This window comes from Alosa alosa, chromosome 16 (assembly GCF_017589495.1).
Source record: "Alosa alosa isolate M-15738 ecotype Scorff River chromosome 16, AALO_Geno_1.1, whole genome shotgun sequence".
Classification (NCBI taxonomy): Eukaryota; Metazoa; Chordata; class Actinopteri; order Clupeiformes; family Clupeidae; genus Alosa; species Alosa alosa.
In genome coordinates this window covers 7,857,466-7,880,331 of record NC_063204.1, presented here as the reverse complement: position 1 = coordinate 7,880,331, position 22,866 = coordinate 7,857,466, and the positions used below count along the sequence as shown (strand labels likewise).

Below are 22,866 nucleotides of genomic sequence, written 5' to 3'. Positions count from 1 at the left end.
TGATAGTAATACTAACAGTAATATATATTGAAAAAAAATGGGGGGCTCGGGAGGCCTCTGCCCCGGGCCCCAGATGACCTTAACCTGGCCCTGTGTGTGTGTGTGTGAGAAAGAGAGAGAGAAAGAGAGAGAGAGAGAGAGAGAGAGAGAGAGAGAGAGAGAAAAGAGAGAGAGAGAGAGGGCAAAAGAGAGAGGATAAGTATTAGAGTAGGGGCAGCTGTCAGTGTGTGCACCTGCATGTGTGTGTGTGTGTGTCAAAGACCACCAGTAAATCAGCAAACTAATTATGGCTCTCCGAGAGCCCCGTGCAGCCTACCTGACTGGTGCCAATTAAAACCACTCAAATACACTCACACACAAACCCCTCAGTTGGCACATCTGTCCACCTCAAACACAAACACAAACAACACACACACACACACACACACATCAAAACACACACACACACCAAAACACACACACACACACACACACACACACACTAACCTGGAGCAGGCAGCGGTCCTCAAACACGTAGCCGATGAGCTTGTCCAAGTGCATGAGGCACTGGTGGTAGCGGATATGGTGGGTTAGCACCGGCAGCATCATGGCGTGCTGAACATGACAAAGCGACACACACACACACACACACACACACACACACACACACACACAATTTTTTCACAACACAGAGAATGGAGGTCATTAACAACACAGAACAAATTAGAGAACCTATTCAGCACATACATATTCAAAAATAAAACTGGGTGGATGGATGGATGGATAGACAGATGGATGGATGGATGGATAGACAGATGGATGGATGGATGGATAGACAGATGGATGGATGGAGAGATGAAGATTAAGTAGTGGAGAGTAATGTTGGGGAGTAGGAGTATGGAGATAGTAGTGCAGGGATAGAGGGATAGAGACCGAGAAAAATAGAAAGATGGCCTCAAACTCTAAAAGACAAAGAAAGAAAGAGAGAAAGAGAGGGGAAAAGAAAGATATGAGAGAGCAACAGAGAGAAAGATGTGGGATAAGAAATAGAAAGAGGGGGGGTGTGTGTGGGGGGGACACGGGGAGACAGAAATCAATCAGGCGGTCATTATTTATTAAGAAGTGCTCCGACAGAGCGACAGATCAAAGGATGAAAACCCAATCTGAGGACCAGGGCAAAGGGGGGTGGAGAGAGAGAGAGGGAGAGAGAGAGAGAGAGAGAGAGGGAGAGAGAGAGAGAGAGAGAGGGAGAGAGAGAGAGAGAGAGAGGAGAAATGAGACTGGGAGAAAATTCTCATTTTGGCACGCACCAATCCATTCCAATCTCCGAAAAGAAGGACACACATGATTTGGGACCCCATACAAAGAGGAAGGAAAATCTGAGAGTGCCAAAGCATGCGTGTGGACAGAGATGAGAGGGTGTGTGTGTGTGTGTGTGTGTGTGTGTGTGTGATCTGTGCTGAAAGCATCTGGGGTTTGTGTGTGTGTGTGAGAGAAATGTGTGATGAGGTCTGTGCATGTGTGTGTGTAAAAGATGAATAAGAGATTTGCATTTTTATTTCGTACGGTGTGTGTGTGTGTGTAGTGTGTGTGGAGAATATGAGATATGTGTGTAGGTGTCTATGTGGAGGAATTTGCCTCTGATAGTGTGTGTGTTTAATGTGGTGTGGCGCAGTGTGCAGAGTAGAGTAGCGTGTGTGTGTGTGAGCGTGTTTGTGTATGTGCTTGTGTGTAGAGCAAATATGAAAGTATATGGTAAGTTTGTGTATGTGTGTGTGTGTATGTGTGTGTGTGTGTGTGTGTGTGTGTGTTTACTGTGAGAGGGAACGTGGTTGTGTACCTGACAGACATCAGAGCGGATGCCCGTTTTCCAAAAGCCCTGGCTGCTCAGCTCCACAGTGACCTCTCTCCGCATGGTGTTCTTCTGACGGATCTTCTGAAGGGCTTCCTGATCACACACACACACACACACACACACACAAATAATTAGATGTATGACGCCTGTATGAGCAGTGTGACACACACACACACACACACACAACACACACACCACCAACATGGCACAGAAAGGGCAGACACACTCCATAGTTATGGTTACAGTGCCTGCTCCCCTCCCCCCAACACACACACACACACACACGGAAGATGAATTCTCTGAAGACTAATCATTTGTGCCTTGTGCTGGTGTGTGAAGCGCAGTGCTGATTGAGACTGTGGTCAGTTGATTGGATAAGAGGTTCTGACAGATGACCAATCAAAGCAACCGTGCCGACAAACAGAAGGCCACCTATTACCGCACAACTCTCCCCATCACACACACACACAGGGCGCAAAAGAACAAACTACAAGCTACAAATTCATATGAACATGAACACCAAAATATGTCTGTGTTCATTGCGCACACACATACACACACTTGCACAACGCCCACACACACGCACACGCACACATAGCATATATATAACAGCCACAACATGGACGCAAATGCACACATTTTGGATACATCTACCCTCTTAGAACTGATGACCACTACATGTGCATGCGTGTGCGCGCGTGCGTTATTGATGCATGACTGACAAAGCAAATAGTCTGTCTAGGACCATTTGCCTTTGAATAATAAGAACATTTATCTTCTCTGACTGTCTGTCTGGCCTCATCCCTTTTTCTCTCTCTCTGACTGTCTGTCTGGCCTCATCTCTCTCTCTCTCTCTCTCTCTCTCTCTCTCTCTCTCTCTCTCTCTCTCTCTCTCTCTCTCTCTCTCTCTCTCTCTCTCTCTCTCATGACGTGTGTAAATTGCTGGTGAACAGCAGGTCCATGGCACCGAGAAAATAAGAACAACAAAGGCATGAATAAATAATGTCATTCCACTTTGAACTCTGCATCAAAGTGAATCGTGCGCACATACACAGTGTGTGTATGAATAGGAACATGTTTGTGTGGTGTGTGTGTCTGTGCCTGCACTGACAGTGTTTGATCCCCATCAAAGTGGCCACCCTCAAGGCTTCTGAGCAGGCCAAACATGGCCGGCAAGTCTGTGTGTGTGTGTGTGTGTGTGTGTGTGTGTGTGTGTGTGTGTGTGTGTGTGTGTGTGTGTGTGTGTGTGTGTGTGTGTGTGTGTGTGTGTGTGTGTGTGTGTCACTAGCTGATGGTGCGGTCTCTGGGGACATGATTCCACAAAGTCGGTGATGAAAGCCCTGTCCTCTCTCCCTCTCTCTCTTTAACATACATCATTTATATAACCAGAGTTGTTAAGATGTTCACATATAGATTGATCACACTTACACACACACACACACACACACACGTCCACCTTAGTACTTCCACCCGTGTGGAGACAGAGAAAATCAGGGAATACTTGTGTGTATGTGTGTGTGTTCCGTGTGTGTGTGTGTGTGTGTGTGTGAAATGTGTATGTGTTGCGTGTGTGAGTGTGTGTGGTGTGTGTGTGTGTGTACTAAATCACTGACTGCAACTGTGGCCCATCACACCACTACGAGAAAGATTTAGTGCTTTATCCAGTACTGCACTTTACAGTAGTGCATAAAAGGAAATGCCTGTGTGTGTGTGTGTGTGTGTGCGATATCAATATACTGCAGTTCTGTGGCTGTGTGTGTGTGTGTGTGTGTGTGTGTGTGTGTGTGTATGCACACTCGCATGCTCACCTCTCTCTGTGTCAGCTTCTGCTTGTCAATCTGCTTGACCTTGGGACTGTTGGCCAGCAGGTGGCGTAGTTTGACATAGCTCTTCCACAGCTTCTGATACCTGCACGCGCACGCTCACACACACACACACACACACACACACACACACACACACACACACACACACACACACACACACACACACACACAGCACATTAGTATCATCTCCTCTCCCTCACCTCTGTTTGAGTATCAGAGTGGGTTTGTAGAGAGGCCTGTGGGCTGTGTGGGGCTTAGTGTCCCTGCCAGGCTGCCGTAGGCGGGAGTATACATCCATAACGCCAATAAAATGTGATGGTATGATATGACGTGAATGATTACATGAAATTTGAGCATTTGCTATTTTTGGCTGAAGAATGTAAATGAGAAAAAATGCACAAAAAATGAATGTTATCATTCACATCATACAAATTGCCAAGGCATTTCACTAGGTGTGACAAAAAGTCCATTTTCCGTGGAATTGCCCACTGATGACACCTGAGGGGGCTGAGGCTGCCGGAACAAAACCCTCCTATGGGCCATGTGGTCTCTCTTTCTCTCTTGTTTTTTTTTTTAATCTCCATCTCCATCTCTCACTCTCCCACACTCCTTTATTACATCTCCAATACACACACACACACGCGCGCACACACGCAAAAACGCACACACGCACACACACACACACACACACACACACAGAGGAGAACAGACAAAGACATGAATTAGGAAAGAGATGATGCAGGGGCTCTTCAGTCTTGAGTCACTTTCAGCTTTCTTGAATTTCCCCTGGGGATGAATAAATTATCTATCTATCTAGCTTCCTATCTAAGTGACCCAAGACTGAGGCAGGGATCACGCGGGCCAGCAGCAGGGGGCAGATTTCTTACGGTTCAGCAGCGGAACAGTGGGAACGGCAGCGTCACACTATCTGAACTTTGTTCAACTTCCAAAGTGTAACGTGAGGCTCATCAATTGTCAGTTTAGGCATCAGAATGTAGACCGTATTTGTGATTTAAAACTTCTTTTGAATTATTATGGTCATGGGTGGGGGGGGGGTGTATAAATAAGTGTGTGTGTGTGTGTGTGTGTGTGCGCGCGCGCTAGACATGGCTGCAGCCTAGGGGCCCCACGTGTTCCAGTCTACCAGGGGGGCCCCATTGGCCATGAAACAATAAATAATTCATTCTAATTTACATAAGAGAATAAAACTTAAACTTCATTGGCCCAAAATGAATATTTAAAGTGATTGGGTAAATATGCAGAGCAGTGTTGTAGTACTCGAGTCTGAGTCATTAGCTAAATTTAGAGACTTGTGACTTGACTTGGACTTGAGCACTGAATGAACTCAAACTTGGACTCGTGCATTTGACTCGCGATGACTCGTCGAGAACTCAACTTTTTTTGTAATATATCGTGAGGCTATAATTGTAGTATGTCATTAGGCTATAATTTGCTATATGATTTTAATATCTAAATTATTTGTATTTGACATTACCTAAGATTACACTCAGCCTAGGCTAAACATCACACACTGCTGCTGGATAGCTAATCATCGTGATTTGTGTGGCCACTCTCGTGTGTGTGTGTGTGTGTGTGCGCGCGTGTTTGCGTGCGTGTGCCCGTGTGTGTGTGTCTTACTGAGGGTCTCCAGCATAGCTGAGCTGGGCTGGTCTGATCCCGAAGTGAACGATGATGGGGAAGGTGATGACATCAGAGTTGAACTGCTCCCGGTCCAACTGGTCTATTCGCACAGAGCTGGGTTTCTGCATGGGGGGAAAAGTGCAGGCACACACAAACACACACACACACTCAAAAACACAAACACAACAAAGTATGTCTAACAGAGACAACAAGACCTATAAAATGCCTAGTAGATTTATGCACTATCTATAATCAGGTGAACACACATCTGTGTGTGTGTGTGTGCAACTGTTTGTGAGTGTGTGCATGTCTGTGTGTCTGCGTATGTGTGACATGGCCTCATGTCCTTGCAATCATTAGCATGTGTGTGTGTGTGTATGTACCATGCCGGGGTTGGTGACGATCATGCTCTTGCACTCCCTGACGTGTGTGTTTGTGGTAACACTTTACTTGATGGGTGAGTTCATAACACATTCATAGCAGCTGTCATAAACTGCACATAAAGCATTCATGACTGTTTTATGAGACATGACTCAACATTCATACCAAACCTTTCATGAATGTGGAAGACAGAACGATGACAACTTGTCAAAATAAAAGTCCAACAATCGCAAAGCAGCATTGCCGTTTTTCTCCAGCCTTTGTAAATATTTCATGAATATCTTATGAAGTCTACATCGAATGTCACTTTACTATACAAGTTGTGAAGTATTCATAATCACTGAATTTAACACTGGGTGGTAAACTAGCCTATATTCAGCTGACCCGTATTTATGTAACCTGGAACGGTTGGACATTCCCAGTAGTGTTAATTTCGTCAGACGAGACGAGAGGAAATATGTTCGTCAACGACCTTTTTTTTCATGACTAAGACGAGACGATGACGAGACGGCAGTAATGTCCTGAAACACTGACTAAGACTATCTTAAGATGCATTATTGTTGGCCGAAAAAGACGAGGACTAAAATGTTTTGCATGAAATAAAAACTAAGATAAAATCTCTCTTCATTTTCGCCTACAAAATGAGAAGTAAGAGCTAGAATATCTAGCTCTTACGTTTTCAAAATATTCCGAATGAGTTCATACAACAGCTTTCCTGTAGGCTAGACTACATGCTGTTGCTGCAACACTGTTGCTGAAACTACATGGAACAAGAACAATGGAGATTTCTGCCAGAGTTAGCAAGCTAACTACCTAAGCTTTATGCCACAATGCTACATACCCAGAAGTTGAAGCTTCTCTCATACAAATTAACATCCCCCAGAATGTCCATACGAAAATGTTCATCATGTAATGTCAACTATTTAACTAGTTAGACTGATGATGCAAAGTTTGCTAGCAAGTAAGCTAATATGGAAAGTTCACTAGCAAGTTAGCTATGGCTAAGATGGAGAGTCTGTTTGGGGAATGTGTTGTGTTTTGGTATATCGCCATCTAGCTAGGCGGAGTAAAAACATTAATACTTTGGCCTATGACAGTGTTTCTCAAACTTTTTCAGTTTCAGGACCACTTAACCAACCCTAGCTAAAAAAAATAAATAAAAAAAAAGATTAGACCTACTTCAACAGTAGCCTATAATTAGTCTACACAATAGGCCTACTCACTGAACCACCTTGCTTATTGTCTTTGCACTTTGCTTATTGTGTGGATTCGTACTGTATGATTTAAACTGGCATATCTTACATAGACAGTGTTGCAGAACTGTTTTTACATACAAGTTGGTTCAATATTGCAAACAACTTATCTATATTATATTTTACCACGTCTGCTCGTGGACCACTTGGGATAGCTTGCGGACCACCAGTGATCCCCGGACCACACTTTGAGAAACACAGGTCTACGAATATGACAGTGGTCCAGTCAAATCTTTTACTGTCTATGGTCAAATCCCAGCCGAGCTATAACTGCAGCTCGACTTACCTGTGCATGTAAACATACTGACTGACAAAAAATCTGAATGAGTAATTATAACAGACGAGTAGCCCTGTGGAAACACAATATTGTTGGAAAATTGAGATGTGTGAAGCACTATTTGACTCAAATGGTAATCAGAAATAATTTGTTAAAAAAAAAAAGACTAAAATGTGTTGACTAAAACTGACTAAGACTAAGATACCTTTAGTTTTCTTTTGACTAAAACTAGACTAACAGAAATTATATTTGAATGACTAAATATGACAAAGACTAAAAAGACTCATTTCGTCACAAGACTAAGACTAAGACTAAATTAAAAATAGGTGACAAAATTAACACTAATTCCCAGTAGCAAAAGATGACAAATCATCTGCAAAGGTATCATAAAACAAATACATTTTTATGAAACAAAAATTATTTGCTTGACCATGTTCTGTCTTTTTGGCACTGGAGTAGCCCATTGACTCAGATGTGACGTGATCAGGTAAGAGGTTTGGAACAAAAACGGCAATGCTGCTTTGCAATTGTTGGACTTTTATTTTGACACATTTTTGTCGTTCTGTCTTCCACATTCATAAAAGGTTTGGTATGAATGTTGAGTCATGTCTCATGAAACAGTCATGAATGCTTTATGTGCAGTTTAAGACAGCTGCTATGAATGTGTTATGAACTCACCCGTCAAGTAAAGTGTTACCGTGTTGGTGTGTGTGTGTGTGTGTGTGTGTGTGTGTGTACCATGCCAGGGTTGGTGACGATCATGCCCTTGCACTCGGCGTGTGTGTGTGTGTGTGTGTGTCAGGGTATATACAGAAATTCTTAAGTTGAATTTAATACCTTTTAATACCTTTTTTTAATACCTTCACAATATTGTTTAATACCAACACGACTTCGAGCTGCAACTAGCGGCAACCTTTCGAAATTCAGTGTTGGGGGTAAATAATTATAAAGTAACAGATTACTGTCATTTTTGTTACTTAACTTTCTGAGTAAGAAAGTGTAGCAATGCTTACAATTCAAATCAAGTATCTATTATTACAGTTACTGGATACTTTGTTTCTTTTTTTGCTTCAATAAAAACACTGGCCTATACACAATTATTTGTTATTTAATCCTAACCCAAGATAAAAAAGTTATTGTTATGTGTAGGAAGAGCACACACCACTTCTCCAGCACTACACTCTTTCTTTCACTATCATTCTATCTCAATCAAGACACAATGACAACTTTCTTCTAAAAAGGCCCACGACCATACGCAGTACACACGTACACACACACACACACACACACACACACACACACACACACCCTTGCTGTCTCATATAATTTTCCAGTCAAGGCATCACATTCAAAAATAGGCTGTCACATTTTACAAAAATACTAATTATTAATTGGGTGCTGCTGGAGAATGTGGGCCCCATGTGATAAAATACTTTTGGGCCTGCATGCTCCCCGTGACGAAAATTTTGAAAAATAACCCCTTAAATGGTGACTTCTGGGGAATTTTGTGGAAACATACTACATCAAAGGAGTAACCCTATAGCTCCTGAGCAAGCTTTGAATAATGTAAGGGTAACACCTGTTAAACTAACCTTAACATGACATTTACTGAGGGTAGAAAATGTTAAATCTTATAGCCTAAACAAAGCAACACTGTCAGGCCTATATTTAACCTCTATTCTGTAGTCAAGGCAGGGGTAGCTCATTGCAAATAACCCCTTATAACATGTGCATATGTTTACATGTTATATTCTTGTTTTTTCCCCCATTTCATTTAATTATATATCTGTTTGAATGAAAAGGCCTTCTGCCTTTATGGGGACTTTTAATTTGAAAATGGGTTATTGTGATACTGTATGTAGGCTTATTAGACATTCTCTGGCTAGGCCTAGTTTAGGCCATGTCTGCTGCTCTTACAGCCTGTCATTGAAAACGCGATGGCGCAAATGATTACTTTTTTGGATGACAATGACAGCTGGTAGCGTAGACATACTGATAGCTTCAATGACGCATATTTATGTGGAGACAGCCCTACGTGGCCGATGAGCCAGGCAGTCGTCTCTTCGGTAGAAAAACGGCTCTGGTAGACTCCATATGTGACCTGACGGCATTCACTCCCATCCAGGGGCATTTATTGTCTTTTTACAGACATGGTAATAAGCCTCTTGGCTGTTGCCAACTAGCCTAAGCCAGTCTTTGAATCTCGAGTCCTCTAACCAAATGTCCGAAAAAAAAAAAATTCCCATGACATCGTCAATGGTTGCGAACTTTGGCAACAAGTTTAGGCAGTAAGCCAGCCGTATATCCAGTTTGAGCATAGAGTTTGAGGGGGCGCTAAAAGTTTTTACCGCGAACACACACTGACATATCGCTCAGGTCCTACTCGCACATATAATTAATATAATATAAATAAATTCACGCGAATTTTAGGAGATAGGCCTGCACTTAACACAAATGGAAAACATCATAGTTTTCGTCCCGTGTCCCGTCCCGTGGCATCAAGGAAGCAAAAAAGGAATACACTCACAAAGCCTATGGCAGGGCATTCAGGCCCTCACGGACTACAAGCCCGCGCCACAGAGCTGTGAGAGCAACATCCCTCTGCTCAACAACCTGAACCGCTTCTTTGCTCGCTTTGAAGCACAAAACAGCACCTGCCCACAGAAGACCCATCCCCCTCTACATGAGCAGCCCCTGTGCCTCTCTGCCGACAGCGTGAAGAGGACACTTGCTGCTATCAACACCCGTAAGGCAACAGGTCCAGACAACATCCCAGGTCGTATGCTGAAGGACTGCGAGGGGAGCTTAAGGATGTCTTCACAGACATCTTTAACACTTCCTGAAGCAAGCCATCGTCCCCATCATGTTTCAAAGCTGCCACCATCATACCTGTGCCGAAGAAAACTGCTCCATCCTGCTTCAATGACTACCGCCCTGTGGCACTGACACCCATCATCATGAAGTGCTTTGAGCGGCTTGTCATGTCACATATCAAAGCCATTCTCCCCCCACCCTGGACCCCTTCCAGTTTGCATACCGAGCCAAGCGGTCTACAGAGGATGCAATCTGCTCTGCCCTCCACCCAGCCCTCACCCACCTGGAAAAAAGAGACTCATATGTGAGATTGCTGTTTATAGACTTCAGTTCTGCATTCAACACCATAATACCACAACAACTCATCTGCAAACTCGACAAACTGGGACTCAGTACCTACCTCTGCAACTGGCTACTGGACTTCCTCTGTCAGAGGCCCCAAGTAGTAATGTGTTGGCAACAATACCTCAAGCAGCATCACACTGAGCACAGGGGCCCCAAGGCCTGCGTGCTCAGTCCGCTGCTCTTCACCCTGCTGACGATGACTGCACTGCAACCTACAGCAACAATCACATAGTGAAATTTGCTGACGACACAACTCTGGTGGGTCTCATCACCAAGGGCTTAATTTTAGACTCAATACAGGTTGGAGGTCGACCATCTGACCATCGTGGTGCAGGGACAACAACCTCCTGCTGAACGTCAGCAAGACCAAAGAGATTGTTGTTGACTTCCGGAGAGGTCACACCCAACACCTGCCACTGACCATCGACGGTGCTGTGGTGGAGAGAGCGAGCAGCACCAAATTCCTGGGGGTGCACATCAGCGAAGACCTCTCCTGACCACCAACACTGCATCACTGGCTTAAGAGAGCTCAGCCGCCTGTACTTCCTCTGGAAACTCAGGCGAAAGCAAGTGCTCCACCAGCCATCATGACCACATTCTACCGAGGCACCATTGAGAGCATCCTCTCCAGCTGTATCGCTGTGTGGGGCGGAAGCTGCACTGAATACAACAGGAAAGCCCTGCAGCATAGTGAACACAGCTGGAAGGATCATTGGTGCTTCACTCCCCTCCCTGAAGGACATTTACACCACCCACCTCACCCGCTTAGGCTTGCACCAAAATTGTGAGTGATGCAAGTCACCCCGCCACAATCTGTTTGATCTACTGCCCTCTGGGAAGAGGTACAGAAGCCTCTCGGCTCCGCACTACCAGACTCACCAACAGCTTCATACACCAAGCTGTAAGGATGCTGAACTCTCCCTCCTCCTCTCCCCCTCCACCCTCAGCTACATAACATCCTGGACATTGGACCCACAATGGTCACCTGCACTACTCCACTTGCACACTTGAACACTTGCACACTTGTACACTTTACAACTTGGTGTTGTTGTCCTGAAAACACAACACTTCTGCTGCTCTTACATAACTTGCACCACTATGCCACTTTCTTCATTACTCAGGTCAAACAGAACTACCCAAGCCTCTTATTGGCCTGACTTTGCACTAGTTTTTATTGACTGTCTATGCACAATTTCAACAAAATTTTGCTGCTCTTATTTTTTCATTATTATATGTGCCCTCTTATTTACTTATTTACTTTTTTTGTTTTACTTGAATGTTATGTTTGTCTGTGGACTTAAAATTGGTAAAATATGTCTTGTCTTCACCGTGGATAGTGAGAAAACGTAATTTCGATCTCTTTGTATGTCTGGAACATGTGAAGAAATTGACAATAAAGCTGACTTTGACTTTGACTTTGACTTTGATAGTTAGTGGTTTGAAAATGTAATACCTCATCAGATGACGTTTATTACTTTTTGATACTTTTAAATGGCCTTAAATTTGGCTAATTTCATTTACTACCTTTTAATACTTTTTACAACCCCGCGGACACCCTGGTGTGTGTGTGTGTGTGTGTGTGTGTGTGTATGTACCATGCCAGGGCAGGTGACGATCATGCCCTTTGCACTCCTTGACGGTGTGTGTGTGTGTGTGTGTGTGTGTGTATACCATGCCGGGGTTGGTGATGATCATGCCCTTGCACTCCTTGACGTGTGTGTGTGTGTGTGTGTGTGTGTGTGTGTGTGTGTGTGTGTGTGTGTGTGTGTACCATGCCGGGGTTGGTGACGATCATGCCCTTGCACTCCTCGGCGTATTTCTGCCACTCAAGCTCCTCCCACTGCAGCATGTTGGCGATCTCCTCCTCAGGCACCAGTGGCTTGCTGCTACGCAACAGGTACAGCAGCACCTGATGCATGCTCAGCACCTCCTTACCGCCATCTACATACGCACACACACGCAGAGGCGCGCGCACACACACAGGCGCACACACATACACACAGACAAGCACGCACGCACGCACGCACGCACGCACGCACGCACGCACGCACGCACACACACAAAAACTTACTATGTAATATGAGATGTCGAAGCACCTTCTAAACCCTTCTTTGTCTCTGTCTACACACACAAACTTATAAACACAGAAACCCACAAACACACACACATATACATGCACAACTGAAACATCTACATTTCATTGGTGTGTCACATAATAACAGCTATGGCACACTCAACATTTCCAGACATTCTCATTTACATACACACACACACATAAACACACACACACACACACTCAGTGCATAGCTTTACTATCTTTTTTAAATACATATTGGAGCTTGCCTTGCGCGTACAAACACACTCAACCACAGAATGTGTGTGTGTGAGGGTGGGGAGTTGCACATCATAATCTGTCAGCAGAATGAAGTATCAGTGATGACCAGAGACACACACTGTCTCCGTAATGCATGTGTGCAGACCAAACACACGCACACACAAAAACATTTCAGTCAAACATTTCAACACAAGGCCACTCTCCAGAGAAAACACACACAGAGCCACATTAATGGACACTCATGAAGTACCGATCCTCTCCTTAAACAAACATACACACACAAAATCCATTCTGCCCTCATCCAGGCAATCAACACACACACACACACACACACAATAACTTAAAGTCAACATAACCGAATAACAGAATAACAAGGTCGCTTGAGTATGTGGTTCTATAGCGCAAATTTACATGCTTGTAAGTATCAGTGTCTGTGTCTGTGTGTGTGTGTCTGTGTGTGTAGCTCTCTGCGTACACCTGAAGACTCTCTAACACACAATGGAGCGTTTAAGAGAGCGCTCTGCCGGTGAGCTCTGACTGAATGCACACACAGCACTGCCGCCCTCATGTTCGACCTTCAGTCTCGGCCGCCGAACCTCGGAGCCTCTTCACCACCGCTTGTTCATCCGCTCTGTCAGTCGGACAGTCGCTCGGTTGCTCAGTCACTCGGTAGCACACACTCCACATTCCAAAGACCCTTTCACACACCAAGGTCAGAGAGACGAATGGGAGTGAAGAGCCACACACACACACACACACACACACACACACACGCACACATACACGCACGCACACACGCACGCACACACACACACGCACACACACACACACTCACACTATAGCCCACTCACTCCAGGACTAATTATCAGCAGTGTAGTGTGGCCGTGACCTCAGCACTGTGTAAGAAGTGTCTTACTCTGAAGTGTCAGTGTTAACAGTTCAATACCATGCAGTCCAATCATTTAAGTGCTAAGAGGACGTGTCATAGAGGGGTCACAGGGTGAGCAAGTGAGAGTAATGGATGTCAAGATGGCCGCCTCTACAACAAGTGAGAGTATAGATGAGTAATCGATGTCAAGATGGCCGGGGGTAATTCACCTCTCTACCAAGTGAGAGTATAGATGAGTAATCGATGTCAAGATGGCCGGGGGTAATTCAACTCTACAACAAGTGAGAATATAGATGAGTAATGGATGTCAAGATGGCCGGGGGGTCTCTACCAAGTGAGAGTATAGATGAGTAATCGATGTCAAGATGGCCAGGGTGTAATTCACCTATCTACCAAGTGAGAGTATAGATGAGTAATCGATGTCAAGACGGCCGGGGTGTAATTCGCCTCTACAACAAGTAAGAGTATAGATGAGTAATCGATGTCAAGATGGCCGGGGGAAATTCACCTCTACAACAAGTGAGAGAATAGATGAGTAATTGATGTCAAGATGACTGGGGGATATCTGAGAGTTCATTTGGAAAGAAATAGAAACTGAATGAATAGAATGTTTTAACTACAGTAATGCCAAAATATGGTTTCTAGTCATCATTAGCATTTAACAATTTACTTAATAGCTACTAAATAACTATGATGGTGTACTTACAAATAACTAGGGGTGTAACGGTACACAAAAATCACAGTTTGGTGTGTACCTCAATTTTGTCACACAAAAGTCACAGTTCGGTTAATTTTCGGTACAGTAAGCCCTACAGTAAGCAGTAAGGTACTGCTAACCTAAAATTCACAGACAATATTTTTGATTCGCATTGGGATTACTATTTTGAAAAGGCGTCAAATGTTTTTAGACATTGACTAATTGACTAAACTAACATGTGGTCCGCTATATAATGTTTGTATGGGAACTCAAATTTGAAACATAGTCCGCAAGCAAACAGGCTGCTGTTGATTACTGTTAAAGACTGCATTTGGTGCACTCGTTACACATCTGTATTTAATCTCACCTCCTGTACCTAAACAGTTCGGTACGAATATGTGTACCTTTACACCCAAGTAATGCTTGTGCATTCTAATGTAGCCATGTTTTTGCACTTCCACACATTTTTGGTCAGAATTCAAAATATTCCCCACTGACATATGAAGAAATAGCAGGCCACACAAAATCTATTGTGAGAGAGCACAGACATGAAGAAATATTTATAGAGTTCAGTAGATGATAGTGGTCACAGTTGCTAAAGAAATTAAATCTGGGCTCATATTCAAGAGCTTTAAACTAAAACTTTTATCCTAATTCATATTTACTGTTGACATCTACTTTTACTAAGGAAAAGCTATTGCCGTTGCTATGACACCAATCAATTCACTCTTGCAAACTAATTTAAACCCGTTTCTGTCTACATAAATGTGTCCTTGTCAGTTATTATAAGTAGTGCACAAACACACACACACACATACATTCCATGTCAAAGCATTGTAAAATGATAGACAAGCGCTGCTAATTTACTACCATTTGTGAATTGATTTAGTGAGTTAGAAGTACTCTCAACTACTATTAAAAACTAGGCCTCCTAGATACTAATATACCCGTTATTGTCCTGTGCTTTTCCCATGTTAACCAGATGGGAGCCACTTTAGATGCTTTGTGAGTACCATCCAGTCTGAAGGACGCAATTGCATCATTCCAACCACAAGGGGGAGCCATACTCATTTTTATCGATTTATAAATGGTTTGACAGGCAAAACTTTGAACAGATCCCATACAGACAAACACTCTTTTCATTAATGCACATAAAAAACATGAACTTGTCTGAAGCATGAATGCCCTCTTATGCACTCAAGCAAACACACACTAATTGGCACCAGTCATTTGGGCCGCAAATGGCTCTTGGAGGGCCGTAATGAGTTTGCTGATTCTCACACACACACACACACACACACACACACACACACACACACACCAACCTGGGAGGAAGCGGACAAAGCGCGGCATGAAGTGAAACTTCTGGCAACCAGGAGCCTCAGTGTCTGACTCCGGATCTGAGAGAAGGAGATAGGAGCAGAGAGAGAGAGAGAGAGAGAGAGAGAGAGAGAGAGAGAGAACAAGAGAGAGAGGGGGGAGAGATAGAGAGATTCAACAGCCAGTTATTGGATCACTTTTCAACCCATCAAGTCCCCAAGTCAACTCATACAATGGCAAAACTCTACAAACATGCAAACCATGTAGTCAACACAACCCTGATGCGAAACCACACACCATACAAACATACATATACATTCATACATAAAAAATCCCAATACATCATATCTTAGAATGCACCTGACCATAACCCCCACCAGACGGAATTCAAGGAGAATTCCAAGAATTTCAAACTGTGCATGTGGATTACACACTATTACAGCATTACTCTTTAGATGGAGTAAGGTCAGTGTGTGCTTAAGTCAGTTTCTGTGTGTGTGTGTGTGTGTGTGTGTGTGTGTGTGTGTGTGTGTGTGTGCACGCGTTTGTGCGTGTGTGTGTGCGGTACGTGCACTTACCCGTGAGGTTCCAGTCATAGAGCTCCAAGATGTCTTTAAACAGATAGTTAGCAAAACATTCAAGGCCTCTGACACAGTAGTTCTGCAATCAAAGAAAAGAATCCCACAGCATAATGGAGAAAATAAATTACTGTGACTATTCACTAGTTGATCTGATCAATACATATCAATTATCGTGGCCAAATTAACTTTTAGAATTGCACCAGACGAGAGAGAAGATAGTGAGCGCAGTGTGTTTGAGAGGAGACAGAGTGGAGCTGAGCGAAAGAGAGCCTTACCTCGGGCGCCATCTCCTCGATGAAGTGGATGGTGTAGTCGATGTTGAAGCGGATCACTCTGCACAAGGGGATCTGTGGAGATACAGAGACCAAGGCTTGGTTAAGGGCTAAGGTTCTTCTCAGCAAAACGTATTGGCAGGTTCATCTCTCTCTGTCTCTCTACCTCAAACACATACACACACACCTGTGTTGTGCAAGTTTATACTTTTCATGAACTAGTTCAAAGTTCAGTTCACATAGGTTCAAAGTGAACGGTTCACATTCATAGTTCACCATTTCAATTTTGAACTAGTTCAAAGTTCAGTTCATTTTTTAGGTGAGAAATGAGAATGAAATATCCTGCAATCAAAAGCCACATATTACTGTGTTGTGCCTTGCAATAAAATCAATTAGGCCTACTACTAGATCTTAAATTCACACAAAACAAAAACAAAAAATGTTATAATGGAGAAAAAAAAAAGATTTTTGTTTTTGGTTTATTGGCCTATTGCCCAATACTGTTCCTCTAGAAAAACGTATCCTAAGAAATGCATCATTAAAAAAACATAAGAAATCATTTTAGTGTGACAGAAGGACATTTTTGTTCCTCAGCTTGAGGTAGAGAAGAAATTGAAAATGAACGTGTTCAATGAACATGCACAACACTGACACACACACACACACAAACAAACACACACACACTTACATTGGTGAGAGGCATGTGTGAGAACATGGAGAAGCCTTCAAACAGGTACTCATGGTCATCATACTCAATCACGGTTGGCCGGTCCGTCTGAAAGAGAGAGAGAGGGAGAGAGGGGGGAGGGCACAAGCAAGGAGAGGTCAGAGGTGAGACCCACAATGCACCAGAATAGACATCAGGCCAAGAGAAACAGAAGCAGTCATCTCACCAGGAAGTTGGTCGGTGGAGACACAGTGATGCGATAATGGAAGAGCTTTCCTGAGTTGTTGTTCATGTTACGGCACACTTTAACAGGCTGAGACACAGAGAAACAAAACACACACACACACACACATATTCAATGGTTCATCTAATCAACTTCAGCTTCAATGGTGAAAATGTATGTTATGGTCATGCTCAGTGTGCTTAAGGAAAAGAGCGGAGCAGACCTGTTCTCCAGGGTAGATGCTGTGTCGGATTCCTGTACGTCTGGCTTTGGCACTACACTTACACAGAGGACCATCATTCATCTGCAGAGAGAGAGGGACAGAGAGAGAGCAAGAGAGGGAGAGAGAGAGAGATGGAGAGAGAGAGAGAGAGAGAGAGAGAGAGAGAAATGACGACATGCATGCATATGCAAACTTTGGAAACATGGAAAAAGAAGAAACTTCATATTTCATTCAGTCATTCATACAGTCTTAAATAGTCCAAGAGTCTGTGTGTGTGTGTATGTGTATGTGTGTGTTTGCGTGTGTATGAAAGAGTGTGGGAGAGAGAAAAGCATGGAGAGAGAAAGGGATAGAGGGAGAGAGAAAGAGAGAAGAGAAAGAGAGAGAGAGGTACATTTGGGGGAGGGGGTAACAGATTGGACTTGTTGGTAAATAGAAAACACAACAAGATGTTCCTGGTCATCCTCAACTCTGTCTGTCTGTATGTTGTACTGGCATCCTTGTTGACTGAATAAATAGCATTCTACGAGGAGCTTTAGGGTGGCCCACACACTGTGGAGTGGTGAGGACTGAGATGAGGACTTCTTTACGTTCAGAAGTGTGAAGCCAGCACACATGAGTGCAGTGCACTTTGCCTTCCTGCCGACGTTTAATAACCCCTTCGCTTCAGCTGTACACAATAACAGACCTGAGTTGACGGCGGCAAAAGAGTTGACAACAATCAAAATTAAAGTAATCAAACATCAGTGTGTGGTCGGTTTAAATACTTTCAGTCCATGACGAAACTATGGTAGGGTAAATTGGATTATGGCAGGCCGCCGATGTCTAATCCAGGGGTTTTCAACCAGTGGTTGGAGCTCATGAAGGCATTGCTGGTGGTCCCTGACCATAGATTAAATAAAGTAGTTTCAATGTGGAAATCACTATTTTTTATCAGTCGTGGTCTTCAGGTTGCCTTCTAAGATAGAATGGTGGTTTGTGGTTCACTGTCAGTTGAAAACCCCTGGTCTAGTCAGTTAATGGGAACCAGTGGGTCAGACAGGAAGTGAAGGGCTTCACAGACCTGCCCGGGGTCATTGTACCACAGCTCCTCGTGCAGGCGGTCAGGGTGCGCCTTCTTGCGTTTGATCTCGGCGATGACATCAAACACATCCGAGTCAGAACTACTGGAACAGCTGGAGCCCTCTTCATCAGAATCACACTCTGATTCACTGGAGCTCTCATCTGCACCACACACACACACACACACACACATTATGACACAAAATGCATTATTACCTTATTATCATCACCTAATACAAACTATACCTGACTTTAGCATGCACTGCTAAACATAGACATTCTAGTAGCGGTCAACAACAAACACAGCTACATTGTTTTCCCTTTGTCTTTCATGAGCTCTCATCTGCGCGCGCACGCACGCACACACACACACACACACACACACACACACACACGTTTCCCTTTGCTTTTCATGTCTTATTTGCTCTTGCACTCAGCTCTACTTGGCCCGTGACAGCAGTGAGAAATGATGGCAAGAAAAGAGGCAGAGTGCCAGAGCAGGTGGCCAGTAGCCAGCTCCGCCTGGACAGAAGCAGAAGCGTACCCTGGTCTTCGTCCAGCTTGGTTCTGGGTGGATCCCATTTGGGTCGAGCCGCCTTGGCGCCCTCCTGCCGCCGCCCAAGCTCCTCCTGGAAGCGCTCGTACAGATCCCGCAGCTTACTGGTGCCCACCACCGTGGAGTCACCCTGACAAGACAAACATCACAAACGTCATAGACACATCATTGGGACTGCAGGGAGCTGCTACTGTCATGTAAAAGAAATCACATGGACTGAAGGTAAATCTCAAACTGAAATGCAGGCACAAAATGGGTTGATTGCTACAATTGTGTTCAGAAGCTGCATCTCAATGCAACTAGTATAAGACTGGCATCGCCACTATTCACTAACAACCACCCCATTACTCACGGCATGCTCTATTTGAACATACAGCATTACTTAAGCGTTCTTTATGTTGGATCTTCTAAAGCAGTGCTTCTTAACTGGTCTTGCTATGGGGCCCTTACACCTCTGATGGTCATTACAGTAAGTCGCGAGTCGCGACCCATATATTTTTTTTTGCCGATCAAGCCAAGGGATACGGTGAGCTAATGGCAAGGCATGCAAAGTGCCTGTATGTTTAGAAAATGCTGATGTTTGGCATTACATTTGTGAAGTCTTCAACTCATGATGTCACCTTTCAAAGTAGACAACAGGTTTGTCTTTGAAGGGGTGCTTTGTTTCCATGAGGCATTTTCACTCAGGTGCCAGCCATTCAGTGAACTACTGGAGTTTCTGTCCCATTTTGTCTCAATTTACGTGAATCCATATCCTACTTCAAATATTCAGGGTCGTAGCCTACCTGCCTTTACCGCTAAAATGATAGGTCCTGTCACATAAACATTGTATATGTCCATGGCAATGACAGACTTTATTTGTATGTCAATCAAAATAGAGGTCCAATATTAGATCTGATAAGGTAGCATTTTAAATGGCCGATTTTTTGTTTTGTTTATTTTACCACAAGCTCAGCAACCCACTTTTAGGTCCCCCACCAGTTAAGAAGCAGTGCTCTAAAGGATCTATTCCAATCTATGAAGCTTCCACATTTAATATGTACACCAATTTATAAAAAGTCAGGTGCTTGTCAATGTTGTAGATTATGTTTATATGTAGTTGATGTTGTGTATGTATCACAGTGTGTGTGTGTGTGTGTGTGTGTGTGTGTGTGTGTATGTGTGGTTATTGTGTGTGTGTGTGTGCGTGGTTATTCGGTGTAGAAATATTTCTATGTGATTGTGCATTTTGTGAGAGCTTTAGGTAGGTACCACTTGATCCAAGGGGTTGTTGGAGTAGTTGTTCTCGGCGTGTGTGTGTGTGTGTGTGTGTGTGTGTGTGTGTGCGTGTGCGTGTGCGTGTGCGTGTGCGTGTGCGTGCGTACCACTTGATTCAAGGGGTTGTTGGAGTAGTTGTTCTCGGCGTGTGTGTGTGTGTGTGTGTGTGTGTGTGTGTGTGTGTGTGTGTGCGTGTGCGTGTGCGTGTGCGTGCGTACCACTTGATCCATGGGGTCGTTGGAGTAGTAGTTCTCGGCGTGTGTGCACCGAATCCACGCTGGCTTCAGCAGCTGGTCCTCCTCGTCCTTCTCATCGTCATGGCGATCGCTGGGTGTGGGCGTGTCCTCGGCCTCACGGCTCCTGAAAGACGAGGCCGAGGAGGCGTGGCTCCGCTCGCGGCTCGCTGACCCCGAGCTGACCTCTGACCTGCGCTCCCGCTCCTCTTCCCATCGTCCTCTCTTCCTCTCGCGGCTGCTCGAGCGACTTCGTCCTCGCTTCCTGTGGCGGTCCAGAGGCGGGGAGCCACGGCTGTCTCTATGGCGATACCGCTCCCTGTAGGGAACAGCCACCACATTGCACACAACATACAATGACACCCCATAATAGTCATAATGTCTATCAACAATGTTTGTCATATCGAGCCAGAGGCTTTTATCTGCAGACTGACAAATCATACACATACGCCAACAGTTTGTTGCAATGAAAGATTGAAAACACAGCAACACACAAGCAGCCATACAGCATAGAGAGGGAGATACAAGACAGATTGGCGCACACACACACACACACACACACACACACACACACACACCTGCTGCGCTCCCGGCTCCTGTGTCTGGGTGGACTCCGGGGCCGGTCATAGTCCGCACGGTACCGTCCGCCCTCAGACCGCCTCCTCTCATCGCTCCTGCCTCTCTCCTTCCTGTCCACGCCATACTCCATCTTGTGCCTGTCGCCGCCGCCACTGCCGCCATGGCTGCTGTAGCCGTAGGTCTTGTGCCGGTGGTCACTGTGGTGACCCCTGCCGCCACGCTCAGGGGATCTGGGCCGCTCGGACGAGGGCTTCTCGCTCTTATAAGGCGGCGCTTGGCGGAAGGGGGCAGGATTGAATCCTGGGGGAGGGTAGTGAGGGTTGGCGTAAGGCAGCGGCGGGTATCCAGACTGATAGCTCACCGCCGGGGGCATGGGAGGGTGTGGGGGCAGAGGCGGAGGGGGTACGTTGGGCATCATGTAGGAATATGGGTTCTGGGCACTGGGGGGAGCACCAGATGGGCTGGGTAAAGGTGGCGGTGGGAAACTGGGCGTGTCCGGAGGAAAGCCCTGCAGCCGGGACGGGGCGCTGCTGAATGGAGGACGCATAGGGCACTGGCTGACCGGTGCAAGTGACTGGGAAGGCGCAGAGAGAGGATAGGGGAGGAAATCTGGTCGCGGGGGAGGGTAACCGCTGCCCTGTCCACTGTAGCCTGTGCAAGGTGGTGGTGGCGGTGGTTCATAGTGATAGGGAGGCAAATGGGACTGAGAGGCAGGTGGCCTCAGGCTGGGGGGGCGGTAGTTCTGGGGAGAGCTATGCGACCCTGGAGGGGGGCGTCCCCTTGGACAACCCCGGCTCGAGTGAAAGGACATGATCAATACACCTAAGAGATGGATAGCACGTTATATGTATATTGCAAACACAAAAACCGCGTCTACTATATACGGTAACAGTATCAGTAACGGGTAACTTGACATGTATCACAAGCTAAGTAACGTTAGCTTATTAGCCCGTCATTCTTGTTTAGAGACTGTTAAATTACTGATAATATTTCAGGCAGGTTACACACAAATAACGAGTAAAAACAGCAATGTTTTGTTTGTACTCTCAATTGAAACCACCATTTCCATTAGCGATACAAACAATATGCCAGTAGAGCATCACCTACCTTCACAAGCTCAGTCAGTCCAGCCAACAACTGCAGGCTAATGTTAGCTGGCTTGCTAGCACTTCAGCATCCACCAACCCAATGTGGCGCTACGGGAATGTAATCTGAACGGGCATATATGAGGAGAACATATGATAATAGAACTGTCGGGGAAACGTGTTTAACAACTAAATTGTGTGGTTGTGTAAACACGTACCTTAGCAAGCAAGCTATAGTTTATTTGCCGCCCGCTTATTGAAGCAGTCTGTACATGCAACAGTTTCCAGTCGGATTGTTGAAGTAGCTGGACACAGAACGACCAATCAGCGGATGGCCTTCTGAAACGCACCAATCAAACGCAATCAACAGTCCAGTACAACTAAAATAATGTTCCTAGGGTTAGAAACCACGTCTACAAGACAATGTTCCGGAAGGCTGTGGTACAAAAACATCTTGAATAGAGTCCGTTATCTCTCTGTATATAATATATATGTCTGTCTTTTTACGTTTGGCGA

The 22,866-nt window shown here is 44.9% G+C and overlaps 1 protein-coding gene across 2 annotated transcripts in view; it reads right to left on the bottom strand.

The window, feature by feature from the left end:
* Positions 1–22,646, bottom strand: part of drosha (drosha ribonuclease III) — a 221,208-nt gene extending 198,562 nt beyond the window's left edge. For both annotated transcript variants that reach the window (XM_048266837.1, XM_048266838.1), the window contains exons 1-17: positions 22,569–22,646; positions 22,373–22,476; positions 21,265–22,087; positions 20,672–21,005; positions 19,185–19,326; positions 18,642–18,802; positions 17,579–17,659; positions 17,359–17,445; positions 17,154–17,240; positions 16,469–16,540; positions 16,191–16,272; positions 15,618–15,692; positions 12,143–12,312; positions 5,299–5,423; positions 3,643–3,742; positions 1,820–1,927; positions 487–594 (exon numbers count right to left, since the gene is read on the bottom strand). In XM_048266837.1, the coding sequence (XP_048122794.1) occupies positions 487–594; positions 1,820–1,927; positions 3,643–3,742; positions 5,299–5,423; positions 12,143–12,312; positions 15,618–15,692; positions 16,191–16,272; positions 16,469–16,540; positions 17,154–17,240; positions 17,359–17,445; positions 17,579–17,659; positions 18,642–18,802; positions 19,185–19,326; positions 20,672–21,005; positions 21,265–22,076 (2,544 nt within the window). In that variant the 5' untranslated portion in view covers positions 22,077–22,087; positions 22,373–22,476; positions 22,569–22,646. The remainder of the gene's footprint in view (positions 1–486; positions 595–1,819; positions 1,928–3,642; positions 3,743–5,298; positions 5,424–12,142; positions 12,313–15,617; positions 15,693–16,190; positions 16,273–16,468; positions 16,541–17,153; positions 17,241–17,358; positions 17,446–17,578; positions 17,660–18,641; positions 18,803–19,184; positions 19,327–20,671; positions 21,006–21,264; positions 22,088–22,372; positions 22,477–22,568) is intronic.
* Between the last annotated feature and the right edge of the window lie 220 nt (positions 22,647–22,866).